The sequence below is a fragment of the Schistosoma haematobium genome, chromosome 4 (assembly GCF_000699445.3).
Source record: "Schistosoma haematobium chromosome 4, whole genome shotgun sequence".
NCBI lineage: Eukaryota > Metazoa > Platyhelminthes > Trematoda > Strigeidida > Schistosomatidae > Schistosoma > Schistosoma haematobium.
The window spans coordinates 34,418,932-34,438,424 of NC_067199.1; the positions used below are offsets into that span (position 1 = coordinate 34,418,932).

The following is a 19,493-nucleotide window of genomic DNA, read 5'->3' on the forward strand; positions in this document are numbered from 1 at the left end:
TCAGTAAACTGAATAATGTTCCAGTTCTGTTCAAAATCACTTGAGTAGCATTTATCTAGGGAGATAAAGAGTTTGATTTCCGAGAGCGACATGTCAGAAAAAATCTAACACAGTGTCTCAATAATGGGCAAGTAAATGACCTAGGTATTCAACTGCTGTTGCCCCCAGTCCTTTTGAAAGTTATCTAGTGGTTCATACACTGTGAGTTTAGACGAAGTTGCATATGTCATGACTATGCAGTTGTTGGGACTGGCTGCTCGCAAATTACTCAGTAGTCTGGTTGAGGGTATCGTGAGGACTTGATGATTGGTGTAAAGTAGAAGTAACATGTGATAAAAATAAAATGAACAGATGAGTGGAATGATGGTAGGTAAAAACAGTTGAAACTAGGTAAAGATTAAAGCTATGCTATCAAGCCACTTGTGAAGAGAACAAAAAGTAGGAGTGTTCATAATTCTAATTGGAAGGTATAGCTAATTTTCCAGAACTCTCTTGCATCGGTTTGGTGAAACTGCTGTGATCTCGTCGACTGAGACGGCATTCCGGGCACCACACTGCTGTTGTCCAACTAAGTGATTTCTTGCCTGAATGTTCTCTCTTCGATGAATGATTCGTGCATTCGAGAACAACTCTCCTCCTAACCATCGTTGCTTTCTCTCTCGTTTATCATCAAGTCAACAAAATGGAAGATACTTGGACATCATTACTATCCGATTCGGTCATATCGATTGTATTCTCACACCACATCCTTTGAGAGGCTATTGTGACATGTATATTCACTGATTTTTGTAACGACAAAATAAAGACCTCATTTTTCTTTATTTTTCACACTTTATATGTAATCACATTTATATCCATTATCTATTGTTTCTCTGTACCAATGGTAAGATGAAACGAATATGGTTGTTTGATTCTACTTACACACTACCGCGATTACTAAGAATATATCTGTAATCGGTTCTTCTGCTTTATTGGCCAAGGCCTGTGGTTGAAGATTATAGTAGTGTTATAGTATTCTTTAAGGTCAATCTATATTAAGTTAGAGTATTGGCCCTTATTATTATTCGAAATTTTCTGTCGAGCTTAATCATTCTCGTTACGGCGTTGGTGCCACCACGTTCGAAGAAACATTGGTTAGTCAAGTGAACTAACCTGTGATTATCTCAGAGAAGCAGCTTACAAGCAACATTCATTCCAAAACAATAGTTGTCATTTCTATTATTTAATATACCATTTGTGCCGTAAATGCTGCTCGTGACTTTTCTGCTTTGCTCATAGGTACATAGGTTTGTAGTGTCAATTTTTCGGTATACTATTAGTAACTCTGAGTATTGTTATATCTTGAGTAGGCTCTTTTGCTGGGATCCATCGCAAGGTCCAGTCTGTAAACTTCGTTGCGTGAGTGTGTGGGCGGGAATCCGCACATATACATTTTCTGTGACTATAACACTTTGTTTTACCTTTCCGTTCAGCCAAACTCTTCCTCATCCCTTCATTTATGTTCATCAACATTTTAGTTCGTATGAGATTGCTGTTAGCTTTTTGTTCACAATGATGGTTATTCAATCATACTTTTGCTTTTGTATAATGTGTCTTTGTTTTAGTTTTCATCGTAACCAACTAAAGGTTGTTTACTGGTATCCTGCTTGTCAGGAATACACTTCCTCTTTAACAAGTAACTGATTTTGTTCTTTAGTGTTTTAATTATTTGATGCAACATAACTTTGGTCGTATGAAGTCTCCAGGTCAATTGTTGGCCATGTAACTTATTACCCATATTGTTTAGGTACTTTAAATATCTTGATATTACATCTGTGCTTAGTCAGTTTAGTAAACATTAAAAAATGATTGTGGCTTGAGTTTCTTTGCAGCTGATTACGGTTTGATCACATGGATAAGGTGGATATAAAGAAAGGTACAGGAACTCTAAGAGTTTTGGTCACTAAGTAATCTTTCTTGTTAATGGCTAACTAATATAAAGGGCGATTTTAAATATTTTGCTAAGATACAAGATTAACGATCAACACTAAAGAACCAGAGTAACGCTATATACTACTTTATTCAACGCGGTTACAAGCAGTCACAGTAATTTCGGAGTACAAATCAATGATAGGAAAGGAAATCACATGTTTAATGGTCAAAAGACTAAGTGCTTGTTTTTTCTGCTCAGTTACCAACCACATTTTACTATCAATACCACAAACGAGTAACTGAAGTCATTTAGTTAGCCGGACCATTGAAAAATGATCGTGGTCCCAAATATCGTCGCACCCAAGCGGAAGAACACCCAACACAAAGCAGTCCTAATCTGGTTGGAAACAGATTATTCAAATAGTCTAGACTAACTACGATGGGGAGCGTTCATTGTGTTCCAACAAGTAATAGACGGTGCGCAGAAGGATGCTCACTAAATTTATTGAAGCTTTTTGGTCGCGTAGCGTTGCCGTTAGCCAGTATACAAACATTGTATTCGGCTCGTGCTTGGTTACTGGTTTGTATCGTTAAATAAGTATCCAAAATAAAAAGCTCTGTAAGTCTTCGGCATTTGATGCTGACCTCATAAGTTTTACTGGACACATGCTAGGTTGGTTCTTGTCATGCATCCGCACCAGACCACGAGTGGGTACGCCGTGCTATGCATCTCTTACAACTGTTAGCCAGCTTAGAATAAATGCTTCACGATATACCACTGTAAGATCCATTTTGAATGTTTGTGTGTGAAAATCCATCCATGTATACACTCGCAGTTTGTTCCTATGGACTCCTTTAATTGTACATTTTGTTAGTCCTTCCGATTCCATTTGAGTTGGTAATATTTGTATTTTATTATAGTTTTTATTTTTCTTACGCTTTCACTAAGTTTCCACGTTTCTTTTAGAACTGTGTTTATGTTGTTTTATTTGATACTTAGTCTTGGCAGCAGCCATATTGGTTTGCTCCTCCCTTTGATTGTGTTACTTGTATTGACTGGAATTGTGCATTTTTGTTTGCGAATTGTGGCACTCTTCCAGAACTGAAAACACTCTGTGTTATAAAGCAACTAAATATTATCTTTTGAAAGAATCTGTGCATGGTCTATCCACACAGGATAGAATAGCATTTATTTGTTGTCATTGATTTGATTAATTGAATAACTGTCGGTTGGATAGCTGGGAGGTCATATTTGTTTAGGTAACAATGTACATTTATACTTAAGATTAATTTCAGAACCGCCACTTTACCCAATCACTTTCTTTTGGCTTCAACCGGGCAAGGGCGCGTATCTAACCCACCTAGACAGCTATTCTTTAATCCAAACCTTAGTTTGGATCTAACAACTATAATAATATTAGTAGTGTAATGAATATCGACCTTTGAAGTGATTTTAACAATGTACCTACTAGATAGAGCTCAGAGTTTAGGAAAGCAATCAGCTTTTGAGTGGTCTTTGGTGTGCGTAGCAAAATGTGTCACAAGAACTATGGCTACACTATTGGACCGTTATCGTGCATTTCTGTGTTGTTATAGACACTCTTCTCGACAGTGGTCACCCTGTGTTGCCATTTAGGTACATATCACATAACGTGCTGATCTGTTGCAACTGCCCAAATTCCTAGAGGTCAGGTGTTTCTGATATAGACTATTGTGCTAACTTTCGATGAGTTATTCCTTATACCATAGCAGTTAAAGTATTGAAAAAAAATAATTCGGGAAAAGTCGCTTGGTCAAGTATAATAACATAATCTGTGGACTGCAGAACAATGCGTATTTTACAAGAAATGTTCCTCGTTGGCTAACTATGGGGTTTATTACAGACATACTAAGGCCACAGATACACTTATTCTGGTACACGATATTTAACTGAGCGCGTGACCGTCTAATGCACTAAGCTCGTTACATTGGTTAACCTGTGATCAATTGTCCGGCTGATTCGAATCCCTTAAATGTGGTTACTTCTAATATTCCCTTGTCTGATTATCTGTCTATATATTTATCTATATGTTAATCAGATTTCATCATTATATCGATTTATAATAACTTGACACTAAATGAGTGCGTAGACAAATGTAAGGTACCATACAGGTGCCTTTGAGTTACTCGTGCTCCATTAGTGTCGGTAGAGGCATTACTTGCTTATCATATGACATTTGAATAAGAAGCTATGAGATTATACGCAGGGACGGTTAGGATGTGTAACGCGTGTCCATCCATCAGCAGCAGTGGCAACTCACGGTGGCTAGAATAAGTTGTGAGAGGACGCGAGCCTGTAGGTTTCCCAAGAAAATGATGAAGATATGCACCAAATCACCTTATGAAGAGCGCCTCTAACCACTTAACCTCTACTCATTAGAGTATAGACGTCTTAGAGGTGACCTTCTAATTGCTTACAGTATTCTTAACACTTCTGGACATTCTCTTAAACACCTACTTAAGCTTAGTCCCAGAAACTAGAGACACAACATAGCAGAACGGACTGTAGACACAACTTCTACTCCTTAAGAGTTGTCAAATGCTGGAATTCGCTGCCGGCCGAGCTAGTCTAAGCGACTTCCCAGGAGTCCTTTAAGAAGCAACTGGATCTATTCTTAAGGATTAAGGATAGTATCACACTATGATTTACCAACTTCTTTTTACTCTTTTATTGTTAACATACCTAGGTTCCTGCCTGGAGGTTTTGGTGATCCCCTGCTACTAGGCACTGAAGCCTGTTAAGCGAAAGCTTCTTCTATTCCGTCCACAACCATTTGAACACATGAACTAGGTGCTGAGAGGCTCGTTTATCACCAGTTTCCTGCGACGATTAGGTAGATAAAACAAAGTAGCATTAGATTCAAAAATTTATTCAAGAACTTTCATCAAGAATTTAATATCAAACAAAGGTTTAAACGAAGTTCCCGTTTAAAATTTGCATTGGTAGTGTTAAGCTGCAGTCTCTGTTGATTTTTTCCAAACGAAAGGGTAAAAGAAGTAACTCAAAAAGTACTGGAAGTGGTTATGAGACTAAAATGGACATCCAGCATCCTTTTTATAATCTGCTGTTAGTTGGGTCTCCCGTAAACAGTTTCATAGGGCCATAGTTCTAAGGGCGAAACAGTTCTTAGGATCTGTGAAGGCTAACTCCTGTTGCATTATAAATGAGAAAATAGTAATGAATTTATTCAGAAATGTGGAATAGATAAATGACCAAATTACATGTTTTTTAGCAAAGAATTTATGCTGTTGTGATTTACCTTGAGTTCATGAATATTAGATGAGGTCAGCTACTATTACTTGTGAAAAGCATAACATGGGCTTAATACCGTGTTGCAATGGTTTTATTATTTTGCTCTCATTTAAGTATTCCCATGCATCTGCGTCTAGTTTAACAGGAAAACATACAAGCAGAGTAAGTGTCTCATAAACTAAAAGCCCGAGTTGTCAAAAAGATTCTTTACGTTTGTCCACAACCAGCTGCATTTAATTGAGACACAGAACACTCATCTTCTAAGACTGTATACTGCTGTTTTGCGGGCAACTAAAAGCTCAGACGCTTAGCTATCCTGCTAGCGATGTTATTGCTGGGGAAATTGTTAAATGACAGTGATCATGAAATATGGTCAGTGATAGATGTACAGTCTAGAAATAAACACCAAACATACTTATCGCTATCTTATAATGTATGACAGCAACAGCATAAAAGGCACGTTTTTTCCTATTTTTAATCAAACTGATCTGAATCAGTACACTCATTAGAAACAGGCAACTCTACTTACTAAACTGATCTGTTTCGTTACAGGCTTCAAGCACTATACTTAAGTATATCATAATTCTTTCAACTAAACTGAATTATACGACAACCAAGGATACTAAACTAAGCAAGTGTCATAGTTATTGTTTCATTTGCACAGACATGTTGCTCGAAGTAGTTAAATGAACATAATTCAGCCGACAAAATCAAAACACGAAACATAGGCCAGTTGAACAGAAGACAAAAAATGTATATATTGCTTTCCGACTGAAGACAACAGTCAGTTGTTCATAGAAACATAGTTTACGATACAACAAACCTTTCTTCAGTAACATTATGCACTGACAGTCTATCTGGAAACAATCAACTATGCGAATAAACTTACTATGACTTGGGATAACATCCCAGCGTGCAATGGACGTACAGTGTAACGCAGTCGGACGTGGCGAATAAAAGTTAAAAACAGAGCAAAATTAACTACATAAACTAGTTATTTAATTAAAAGTACATTATGAAATGACAAAATCTGTGGTTACTTGAACGCATAGATGACCCTGGGCGATACATTAAGTTTACATGGTTGCATAAGAACTTTCGTCGAAATTTGAACGAATAGTTTCACAATATTTGGGCGCCGAGTTAATTTGAAACATTAAAAAGAAGAATATATTTGCAAAATCTCAGCGAATGAATTTTAAGTAAATCCAACGTTTCGCCTGGCAATCTGGTCCAAGCCTTTTCAAGGAAAATATAATCAAACAACAAAATTATCGAATATAAATAGGTACAAGGTTCTTCGGTTTACTGTATACTGAATAAGTCATCCAATCAACGTGAAGGATTTTTTTTATAAATAGGTACTTGTATTAATGTGTAAGAGACATGTTTTATATGAAAATAATATGAAAAATAATAAAGGTCAACCAAATAAAAGTTCATTTGAAAATAATCAAGGGGAGAGAAAGAATAAGAAATTGTCGTGTTATCCTAGGCCATAGAATGACTTAAGGATCACAAGGTAAATTCAAGGTTATGACAAATTGTTTTTGTTCACATAAGGACAAGGTATGTGGGAACAGGTAAGGATACCTTACTGTGTGACACATCTACAGGTAGGGATCGCCCAATCGTGCCGAAACGTTATCGACGCAATGTCTTCAACACATTGCACAAACTTTCTCATCCAGGTGTTCGTGCAACCATCAAGCTTATAGCAGAACGGTTTTGCTGGCCTGGAATGAATAAAGACGTGAGGGAGTGGGCACGCTCCTGTGTAAGCTGCCAAAAATCTAAGGTTATCAGACACAATAAATGTCCCTTAGGCTCATTTAAAACTCCCGATGCACGCTTCAATCATGTTCATCTGGGTTCGGTAGGACCTTTACCAGATTCAAATGGATACTCTTATCTCTTTACCTGCGTAGACCGTTTCACTCGATGGCTAGAAGCAGTACCTATCAGGGATATCACTGCTGAAACAGTGGCTCGCGCCTTCGTCGAACGATGGGTAGCAAACTTCGGCTGCCCTTCAACTAACACTACAGACTGCGGACGTCAATTCGAATCTGAACTCTTCCGTTGTCTAACCATAATCTTAGAAATCATTAGCTTCCGAACGACTGCCTACCACCCGCAAGCAAACGGGTTGGTAGAACGTTTTAACCGACAACTGAAAGCTTCGCTATCAGCTGCGAACGTTTCACAGTGGACCGACGCTCTTCCAGTCGTTTTACTAAGTATTCGCAATGCAATGAAAGCTGACATTGAATACGCTGCGGCTCAAATAGTTTACGGAACGACACTTCGACTTCCAGGAGAATTCGTGGATTCTTCATCTTCTTCAATGAATATGGATCTAACCGCCTACACAAACAGGCTTACAAACGCAATGCGTTCAGTTAAACCTGTTTACACTCGACCGCAATCAACTGAAGTTTTTGTTCAACCTGACTTACGATATAGTACACACGTTTTCGTTCGTCGAGACTCGCATCGACAACTATTCGAATCAGCATACGAAGGACCTTTTAAAGTACTATATAATCGATAGGAACAGAACCAACGATAACATCAGCATCGATCGCCTCAAAGCAGCGTATTTAGAAGGAAATCCTATTCACGTCGATTTACCTTTGGTACAATCGCACGACACGACTCCTACACTTATAATACGCCATCAGGTGTGCATGACTTTATTTTCCATTTTTTCTCCCACTATGTGTATTTCGACACGCACTTACATTTTCTTTTTTCTTTTCCAGGATCTCTGGAAAAGAACGATGAAGTTAACGGGGAACCGAAATTTTCATTGTACTTTTTTCTTTTTATACTATATTGTACTTCGTGGTCCCTTATAGTAAGGAAAGACGATCGGACGCTGCTAAACCTAGCAAGCTATCAGAAGAGTGCTTACTAACGACAAACTCATTGGGTTTAAACTTCTGGCTGGCCACGTCTTAGGGTCATCACTACCCCACTGGGGGGAGGAGTGATCCGTCGAGTCAAATAAATCCCCAAAATAAATAGCTCATGGACTCACCTAGCTAAAGGAGCTTGGTTATGCATCCGCACCAGATCACGAGTGTGAGCGCCGTGCTCAACATCTACTGCAATCGCTAGCCAGATTAGATCAGACAATCCCAGATATACTGATAATTCAGAAAATGTATCTTCGAGACTCTTCGCTTCTGTCTTTCGATTTCACTCGGTGGGTACGAGTTATATTGGAAGGTGTTACTGGTTAAAGCGTTGTCAAACACTGAATACCTGTGGCATCTTCACCTACTACTATCATTCCGATTCAGTTGTGTCCGCTCTGTCCAATTATCCTGTGTTTATTAATCAATAATGTACGTGCTACTTAATTTAGTTACTTCAATACAGAATAATGGACATTTTTTATTCCAGCTCTTACTTATTCATTTCACCCCAGTTATGGAGTATAGACACAGCAAATATAACACTAACCTAATCACTGGGAGAGAAGAATAGGCAACAACTCGATGAAAAAGTACACCACTTAAGGCTGTAGTGTCAGTTATTATGCCAAGCCCATATACCTTATTTTAGCTTTCGGACATCCTATTTTAGTTCATTTTACTTGAGCCATATTTTGACCTTGTCAATTATTCGCTTATCAGTCTTGACTTTTTATATGAGCGCATATGTGTGTGCCCTTCTTATCCTATTAATCACATGTCTGTATCTTTATTTTGTCGGACTATAAATATTGAGTAACGCTTGACTAAAATGGAGTTGGCTTCCCAGCCATCTTCCCTGCGCGTCATTTTGCTCTGTTCTATTACATTCACTCTACATACATAATATATGTATTCGAAGGCCATTCTCGTTAATTGACTTATCTAAATTCCGTTATTGACTAACGTGATTTAAGTCGATGATGATATACGAGAAAAGGCGATAGCAAATATCCATACGCTCTAAATGGAGTCAGATCAACGGGCCGCCACAAGGCCCATAAAGAAGAATCCCAACCCTAGAATTGCGACTAAAATTGTTGTGCTTTGAGGGAAGTGACCATTTGAGGGGGTAAACGAGGCAATATTTGGATGAAAGCCTGTAAAATTCAGCTCAAGGCATTATCTTATGTTTCCGATTATTAATACAATTCAAATTCATGATTTGAAAATAAATGAATATTGAGACTCAGCAACTGGTACGGGTTTTCAAGAGTCCTTTGGGAGGATCATATACAAAGGAGATACCCATGGGCTGTTCGATGGTTGGATAATCTCTAAGTCCGTCATGCGGTCAAGTTCATTTTCGGCCAGTCTTAGCTTTTCTGAAGCTAGTTGATGTGTTGTCGAAAATAGAGGTGGTCCAGTAGTTGTGGTGTGGTTTGCGACATTTCTGGTCCCATATGGTAGTTGCAGTCGTCTTTTGTAAACATGAGTCGGCCCTATGCGTAATGGCGAAAGGGCAAAACCTACGATAAGGAAGTGAGGTTGTGAAGAGTCGACTGCATGGGAGGGTCTGGAAGATAAGTGAAAAAAGTAAAGGTGAGCCGGTGACTCAGCATATAGAATGCGCCTACATTTGATGGTGAGAGCAGCCAAAAATAACTGGCAACAACAACTGTGAAATTAAATCATTCTGAAGACAATTGTCACACACTGCTCTTCAAACTCTCCCAGTATTCAGCGTAGATAGGCACAAACCCGTTTAAGACCGAGCCCAACGTTTGTCCTTGAGTGGCTTACCATATGACCTTGTGGCGCGAAATAAATACTCCTGCTCAACTGTTTGTTCATTGGAACTTTTCGGTACAGCGAAATAAAAAGCCGTAAGATAATTCCCCAAAGTTTTTTACTTACTTGTTAAGGACAGAGTTCAACGACGAGACTCTAATTTATGGACGAGACAATCAGAAGCGTTTTAGAGATTTCAAGGTTACGGCTATAACAAATAAAACGGCGTATCTGAGTATATGCGTAAGTGCTGGTGCTGGTGTGAGTAATGAGATAAGTTCACTCATGATGGAAGCCAGAACGGCTTATGCCAATCTGGTCCATCTCTGGCTTCGTGGTTAGTCTGGCTTTAAAAGGTCAGATCTGCAACGCGCCAGTGACAGCATTTTTTCTGTATGCTTGTGAAACCTGGCCTCTCCGAGTTGAGGATGCTAGACAACTGTCTGTGTATGATCATCGTTTTCTCCAAAAGACCCAAGCAACCAACAAAGAGGAAATAGAGGGGAAAATGCGTTGGAAGAGAAAGGGGAAAACGCGCCAGCACTCGAGTGCTGAGATTCAGTAGGAAAATCATGTTGATAGCGTGGAGCTTCGGCAGCATGTATCTAGGTACAGTGACGACAATTTAATTGATGTCACCATCGTGGGACACCGACTTTGATGGCTTGGACATGTATATACGAATGTCATCACAGCAAATTCTACACCATGCATTATTTGTCGATGCTGGGAGAGGTCAGTACACGACATAGTGTCATGGTATGAAAGAAGGCTGTACAGGACTGGCTTTTGTTGATCCTTCATGGCTCCCTGACTGGAGTCCTAGATGTAGCCCAATGTTGCTTAGTAAACCCTAAAACTTTTACAATATTTTTGGGCTTTTTGTCCCATTTTTACAACCTTTGATGAAACTTCCTCAAAATTGGCGAAATTTTCCTCAAAGTTGGAAAATCTGAATCATGAATATTTCGGAATTTATTATGAGTAAAATAAAAAACTCACCAGCCATTATAAATGGGAGATGTGTTTACTACTCAAGATTTATAGTTGCGAAGGTAAACACAACTAAGTGCCACAGATGTAAGGATAGTAAGGGGAGATACTCGAAACTATAGGGTCCTACAACAACTCATACTAGAGTCTTATCAATATGAGATAGGCTTGAGTGATTCGCTAGGTTGTCACTGCGAATGAGATTGGGGAACTAAGAACTGCCCTATTTTATTGGTTTCTAAAAGCCAACGGAATAGATTTCAGAAGAAAAAATTACGCCACTAACTAAATGTGTGAATATATATTATGATATGTTTATGTACATAATATAGAACCAAAATAGCGTGACTATGAACTTCTTGTCAATTAAACAAATGATCTGAAACAGAGATGAGAGTCAAAGCAACCAGTGATCATTCACTTCATCTCGTCATAATAAGGACTTCTCAAATAAGCTTTTCAAATACGCGAAGTTCATGGGATGACATAAACTAGCCTCTCTTAAATCACTTGAGAAAGTTAAGGGTAGAACTCAACCATCTGAAGTTTCATTTCCAGTTAGTATACGGGAGTTCTTGTAAAGATAACCCTAGTCTTGTTGAACCAAAATTTTCAGACACAAAAGTTGACTTTCACAGCAACGCTTGTAACAATGTAGTGGAGTCACGTTTCGCTTAGTCAGCTGTATTCCTAAATTCAGTTACTTCATGCACCACAATCCTTTATGTCTGTTTGGTACTCACTCGCTTCACTTACAGTGGTTTGGAAACCATATTGGTTATGAAATCCAATCACACGAAATCCCTTCACAATTAGGTACCCCACTATTTTGACAACTGTCGTTTGTTGCACTTTCGGCTGATTGTATTTTACTACCGTCAGTTATGCAAAGATCAACACTGAATTTTGTGCAGGTTTCTAGTAATAGGTTCCCTTATAAGGTGAAGGCGAATTTAATTGTCAAGAGATACTTCCGTCCGAATGTATGATGTTTTTTAATGGTATCATTGGCCACTATTTCTCCATCCAACTTGATCTGCTGAGGAAAGACGTGATTTTTCTCCAATATAACACCCCAATACATTTTAAACAATTATTTATGGTTTAGGCCTTCCAAAATACATTTGTCAGAGCGTCTGATACTAGTGCCAATCGATTTTTTTATGTAAATAGTGTACACTGTTGGTTTATAATTATTTCTGTTATTATTGGTACACTTCGAAATTTCTTAAATTTTAGGATTTTGATTTTCCTGTTTCATTTTTAGAACTGCAAACTTATTTTGCTATATTGACGTGCATTTTCTGATTCCAGTTCAAATAAATGTGGTTGGCCTTCTTCAGCTTCAGCTTATGCTAGTCCTCCATCTGTTCTATCCCGTAAATTGGTTAATTTCTGTCAGATAGTATTGTTCATTTAATGACCTGATAGGTAATAACAATATCGGAGCTTGAATACATGAACAGGACATCTATCTTTGTGGCATCGTCTGTTTTTGTGGCGTCTGCGTTCACTCTGTTTTGTTTCTCGAGACCATTTCAAAGACCCCATGTTAAAAAAGTCTCGTTCAAGCCATTAGTGCCTCATTTCACATTAGGCGATACGTCACTCCCTAAAGTTATCGAATTAGACAACGGAAACTTAACGCTTGATTTCTGTACATCCATCTGTACACTGATCAATATATCTGATTATAACACAAGACAGAAGCTTATCATCAGTCTTCATCAAGCTTCATCATTTCGTCGGAATTTTGTAATTAATTAATTAATTTCATCATTAACTATTTGATTTCAGGATGTCATTAGGGACTCTAAGTGCCTAGAACTCCTCCTATCTCTCCTGGATTCTACCTCAGGGACGTTACCAGGACGCCAGCAAAACCTAAACATTCTTCACGTCGTAATGAACTTGGCGTGCGATCAACAAAATTTTCCAATCATAAAGGTATGAGATTCCCATTCAAATAATCTCTTTAGGACTATCTCGATGATATTTTATTAATAGCAAATGCAGTGGATTACAGTGATCAAGCATGCGTTGCTCTTCAGGTCCTCGGTAATATAGCACTAACTCCAGATGGATGCAAATTGCTACGTAATAAATGTGGTTATCTCTGTAATATGTTAAAAATGCGCGATCCATACGTCCTACGAAATCTACTAGTAGTTTTTGTGAATCTGTCCTGTGACATAGATTGTTGTGGTGAAATTCTTACACAGGTATATCTATAGCTTTCATATATGGCTTCAGGATCCTGAGGAATTTATGAAAACTTTGGAGTACTCATTGTCTTCGGGTGCACCCATATCAGTTTCTCTAAAGATGATCGTTCTCCTCAATAATCTATATTCTCGGATGATACAGAAGCAAGAAACTTCACGGAAATCATCTGATTCCTCACCCTCTTCAAAGTCTATAGCTAATTCACTTAAGGTATGCTCTAGTCTATGGTCTGTAATGTGATTTTAAAGTTTCTGTTCAAATATCCATTCTTTTGCATGTATATGTTTATATTTCCAGAAGTTCAAGTTTCCAGACAATGATATTGTCAGTAAGACACTATTGCTCCGAATTGTGTAAGAAATTCACTATCGTTTTTCTGTATGGATTAGATTTTTCATTTCCATACAGGATCATATTGTTCACTATTTCAACTACTGAGTACTGATCGTGCTTTTGGTTTATTTGTATTTTGTACTTTGATCGCTTAATACATTGTCGGCGGCTAAGCTGGACGGATCTAGAAGATTTGGCGAATTTCGGTCCCTGATCAATATTGCCCATGTACGTGGTTCCCGGGATTCTGAAATAATGAATAGTATATGAATTTATTACAGTTACTGACCATTATATGAATGTATTCGATAACGTTTCTTTATTGCTCCATGAATCAGAATCACTGGTCAAAGTAATCGTTAGTGGTCTCTTTAAAGGTCTACTTGGTTTGGTGTGGGTACTCGAATAACATATGCATTTTGCTACGGATGTCAGGTGACAGTTGATTTTTTGATAGTTTCGTATAGTACTAGGCACACGACTCGATGCCTTCGACTAAATGGATGGGTTCTTTTAGAAGACATACACTGGTATGCCATCTCAGAATAATACAATGCTTATCAGACTTTGTCCAAAGGGACTCGTACCAAGCGATCATGCAGGCCATAAAACTGTGGCTGTAGTTTTCGGCACTTCTCAGATGATTCGTTCATTATGTTTTTAGTGAGTGTACATGATATGCTAGGAAAGTTTCTGATACATGGAGAAGACATCTATTGTTCCTACCTGAGTCGCGAACCAGCTTTATCATATCTAGTTCTTCGTGTTGTGGTTCGATGATGTATATAAAGATAACCGAAGCAGTCCACCTACTCAGTTACGTCTATTACTGTTGCCAAACTATTTTATGACTCAGATCGGTCCTGAAGCCTCAATTTAAATCTTCGGAAATAGGACTGGGAAACATTTCAAACCCCTTCATAATTCTACTCAAGTTTTTTTCGTGGTACCCAGATACTGGGGCTACTTTAATAACCGTATAGAACGAATATGATGTTATTAGAAAAATGTATTGGTAAGAATAGGTTGGAGAAACAGTGTGACTACTGCCGCATGTATCAGTCCATGATGTACAATTTACTAACTAGTGTAAGTCATCCTTGATTTTGACGATGTTCGATAGACTAACTATCAGTGATCTGTCGTTTAACTTAGAAACAGTTCAGCCTGATGGATGATTTGACTAGGTCCCAGTGAGGTTTTACTGGTTCTATAGAACATTACTTTTAGATGCACATCAATGCTAAAATTAAATAAAGAATGGTGAAACTAGACAGCCCTGATGAAGATTACTTTATTTATGTGATGATATTTGGTAGAAAAAGTCTGCTAGATATGTAGTTGTCAGTGATTTATGCAGCTGTAATTTTTTTGTTTGGTCGTTAACATTCGGTAATAGAAGATGCAAAAAAATAGATTATAACTGGCAGGTGCAAAGTCATCTTTTGGATTGTCAACCACATTTTTTTCTACTAACTAATTCTTTCTTCCTGTACTGTATCCTTATATGCAATCTTTCTCCTATATATTACCGCCTTTGACCTAACCACTCCTATGAATCCGGTGTTCATCTTGCTGTGCTAATGCGGCATGGCAACCTGGACCGATGCATATATGTGCCTGGTCCTACGTTGTAGCTGACTGACTGACCGAAATGGTGTAAGTGGTCTTCTCTATCTGGTTTTAATCAACGTTCTTTTTTATGAAATTGGGTTGTTAACCCCATGCTCAGCGCTCCTCTTTTACCCAGGCATCGGATCGGGAGTATCCCTAGAAGGTCTCCAGACGGAGTAACACTTTTCAAAAGCTAGGATGATAATCAGTAGTTCAATAATATTTTAAAATCTTTTCCAATGAACTATGGGTCATAATGAATTTTGATTGGTTGAATTACTCTGTCGAGGGTCAAACCTGTGACCGACAGGATGCAACCAAACCAACTATCAGTTGTCTGTCAGTACTTTAATCGCCGACATTTTTCCACTCGTTTTTAGTGAACTTCACTTGTTGTCTTTTCATTATAAACGTGAAAACTAGTTGAAGGTTACTAGATTTAAACGGTTACATGAATAGCAGATTCTACTGTAATTTACATATCTTCATTCAGTTTACACATGAAGTTTTTATTGTTCGACTGATTATTGCCAATATATTTTTTCTTTGCCGTTTATTTTTATATATGTCCCTTTTGTTTTCCAGAATAATTGCACTCTAGTCAAATCGTGGATTATGTTCTTGATATCTTCATCAAAAGACCCGGGTGAACTCGAATTTCATTTGCAAAAGCTTGCATCTTCTTTGGAAAAAGTGGAAAATTTCAACATTGAGTTATGATGTCCAGTGATTTTGCCATCATACATTACATTTATCAAATGTTAAGCGAATTTTTGTACATCTTTATTTTTCCTCAAATAAACTCCATTTCTTTCGATGTTTTATCTTGTATGTTTTCTTTTTGTTGCTTCGCTGATGGAAAAAAAATATGATGTATCCCAAAACTTTTAGTCATGCCACCCAAAAAATCTTTATCGACGCTATTTGGGTTCTTCAACACTCCAGTGTTATCAGAAATCAAAGTTTTCAATTGTCCTGACCGTAATGAATACTCTATTATAGCTGAGTGGACGCAGACTGATACTTTTCGAAAAGACAGTGTTTCATATTCAAGAAATTATCTGGTCACCTTACCACAACATGACATGCATGAAAATCTACATGTGAACTACACTTCACAACTACAGTTCACCTCATTTGGACAGTGTTTTCCTTTCGCCTCACAGAACCATGTACGTACTATTTGGGATATTAAGTCTCCTGAAGGTTGTCACCGAGCTGTGTGTATCGAATGTAATCCTCCACTGGCTTCAAATCCTTCAAAGTCTACTGTCGCTAGTACCACAGAATCAGGTATTTTCATTCAAGTGTGGATAAATGGACGTTTCACAAACTCTATAAAGCTCCCAACACTTAATGCTCGTCATGGTCGTATCTATCCTTCGAATAGTTCGACATTCCATGGAGCTCGATGGTCGAATGCAAGAGATAAGATTGTTTATTTGGCAGAAGTGTGTAGTAATCCTAGTGAGGTAATAGTTTTTATCATTTTTTGTAATCATCGTATACATTATCGAAAACAGAAAAATATGTTTCATAAGTGTAAATTTCATTTGTCTATTCTTGAAAGCCTGCCTACTGATTAATAAGTCGTAACCTCTGACGTATTAATTATTATCAGTATAAAGTATGTAATGTTTTTAAGTTTTATTAATTGATCTAATGCGTCTCAATTGAACAGCTTCAAGTAATATCTATCTAGTACGGCCGAGGATGGGGAGAGTCTGCTCCCTTCCCAGATGCTCCCATATGGCCACGCCTATATAACCACTGCCAGGAAAGTCTTATTCACTGCCTCCTCATGGCAGGGTAGTTGTTTACGGAATTGAGAAGATGAAAAGCAAATATCCAGTGCTTAAAACGGGTTGGTGGATAAGGCGGATTATCCTGGGAGATTTTTAAAACTCATTCGAATTAATGGGATACATGTGTTCCACTATCTTGTGGGAACAAATAGCGTACGAAACTATTGTTGGTGACCGGCTACCATGGGACCGCATCACCTAATGGTGCTCCACTATGTTGTGGTTTAAACTTCTGGGTTAAAGGCTTGGGGATTGGTCCTCTAGTCAAATCACTTCGGTTTGGACACCTGGGTAGTATTCCAGCCCATATACAAATTCAATAGTTTGCATGGCGCGTATATATTTTTGTACCCTTTTGTACCACTGTTTATGTATTTAAATGAACAAATCATAGGTGTTCACATGTTCATGTACTTAATTCAACCTATTGCGTAATGTAAATAAAATAAACTTGGCCAAAATTGAAACAATAATAAAGTGATCTGTTAGTAAGTATTATCTTTCTAGACATATTTTACTTCTTTTCAATGTAATTACAATATAAAGTAAGTTTGTTTGCAAGATCTCACGAATTACAAAGATGGAGCAGTTTAGTAATAATATGTATCGATTTGATATTGGGATCTAATCCTCATCAATTATAGTTTTTTTATTTTACGCTTAATATTCCTCTCTCAGCATGTATATATTGTTTAATTTCTTACTGCCAGTAGTAACCTTACGCAGCAATTAATCATCAGTATGTACTTGTTGGGGAGTGGCCTCCTAAGAAAACCACCTGCTTCGGTTTGGGCACCCGGGCAGTATCACAGCCCTCACACATATCAAATGAGATTTGTGTGGCGCATATTTATTTGGTGCCTCTTTGTACCAATATCTATGTGTTGAAATAAATAATGTACTTGTTGGAAAGTATTACTGTTCTATGTGTTTCACTAATTCTCTATTTCTTAATCTAAACGCTGCATTAAGGACTAATTAATCTTAAGAAGATTTAATCTTTTTTTCTTTCTTTCGAATTTTCTTCTTTTGCTTATTTTATTTTACAAATTTAGTGTAAGTTTATCGATTTATACGATAAACTAAAGTTAATTTTCAGCTATTGTTTGTTGTGCATTAAAGCTAAGAATTATGGGTTTGTTTGTGATATAGTTCAAACATCTTGGTTTTCATTCAAAGTTCGTACGTACGTATGAAGTTCTACGTTGTTACTGACTGACTGAACTAGAATCCAATTAAAATATGATATTTGCTTTGCTAGAGAAAGCACTAAGTAAGCTAAACAGAGGCCAATATACTGGAAAAAATCATCATCTGTCTTTAGGAAAGCTATGATCTATGAACTATACTCAGCATATGATTTGTCATAACTAAGTATTTTCCATATATGTGATTTTATTCTAATTATTAATCAGTATATAAATGAGCATATTTCCGACTAGACTTGTCGTCGTTGTTTATGCTTCTAGCTGCTTGAAGAATACATTTCCGTCTTCTGAACTTGGACTTCTCTCTTTAGTTAGCGGGGCTGGGACGCATCGGAATAGCTAGCTCATCCGTCATTGTGTCACAGAGTCTTCGTTCCGTTCTCAGATTAGGTGAACTCGTAATCTCTTCAGACATAACACAACCCATCGAAGATCAATGACTTTATACTCATTCGCTTGTTAAACTGTAAGCTACACAATAAATGAAGACTTTATCTAAGCCTTGAAAAAGTTGAGCGTCTAATTTAATTGGCTATATCTTTGTCTATGGTAAAGGGTATTCAGTGTTTAGTGAATGGACGATGAAATCGAAAAAGAGAACTTTATACCACAAGACTGTTTATTAGGAATTTTTTAAAATTAGACAAGTGTTGGGCTTCGAAAGTATAACTGTTGTATAAAATGACTATGAGAAATTACTCATGGATAATATATTATTTGTCATAGAGCACATCGTCGGTAAAATATTTTAACGGTATTATTGAATGATTGGATTTGGTAAATAATTTGTGAGAATCAAATTTGTCAAAGTATCGTTAGCTACCTGACAAATATCTCAGTTTTGTGCTATGTAGTGTTGTAGCCAATTGGTTAGAACACTCAACTTTCAATCTTTAAGTCACAGGTCCGAACTCCGCTCCACTTATTTTTTGTTTGAGCAACCGGATAGTATCACACTACGACTTAAAATCAAACACTAAAATTATAAGTGAATTCTATATTTTGTTGATGTTGTTAACCCCAATATGTTCCCCATCGGATGTACTTAGTCTTTCTAAGCAGACAGATGCACAAAAAACCGACATAACGGATGGTTTAAAATACATTTCACTTATATTACGATAATACGTCAAGACGATAAGACTATTTACGTTATATCAGAACCAGGATTCACAACCTAAAAACAGAATCAAATTAACACTAGATAGTACTTTATTCAATTAGTTACCCTCAGTGAGTGCGGTGTAGGAATCAATGAGAGGAAAGGAAACTACATATTTAATACTGCGAAGGATGAGTGCCTGTTTGTTAACTTTCAGTGGCCAATCATATTTCACTTTCACTACCACATATCTAGAACTGAATATATTTTTCCGCATAATAGGGATCTAAAGCATCA

The 19,493-nt window shown here is 37.4% G+C and overlaps 1 protein-coding gene across 1 annotated transcript in view; it reads left to right on the plus strand.

Moving 5' to 3' along the window:
- The first annotated feature begins 9,854 nt into the window (after positions 1–9,854).
- The window catches only part of XRCC6 (X-ray repair cross-complementing protein 6), a 63,468-nt gene continuing 53,829 nt past the window's right edge, over positions 9,855–19,493 (plus strand). The window contains exons 1-7 of the mRNA XM_051216264.1: positions 9,855–10,010; positions 10,050–10,158; positions 12,176–12,663; positions 12,706–12,855; positions 12,888–13,130; positions 13,162–13,344; positions 15,667–16,553. Coding sequence (XP_051066835.1) covers positions 15,975–16,553 — 579 coding nt within the window. The 5' untranslated portion in view covers positions 9,855–10,010; positions 10,050–10,158; positions 12,176–12,663; ... (2 more) ...; positions 13,162–13,344; positions 15,667–15,974. The remainder of the gene's footprint in view (positions 10,011–10,049; positions 10,159–12,175; positions 12,664–12,705; positions 12,856–12,887; positions 13,131–13,161; positions 13,345–15,666; positions 16,554–19,493) is intronic.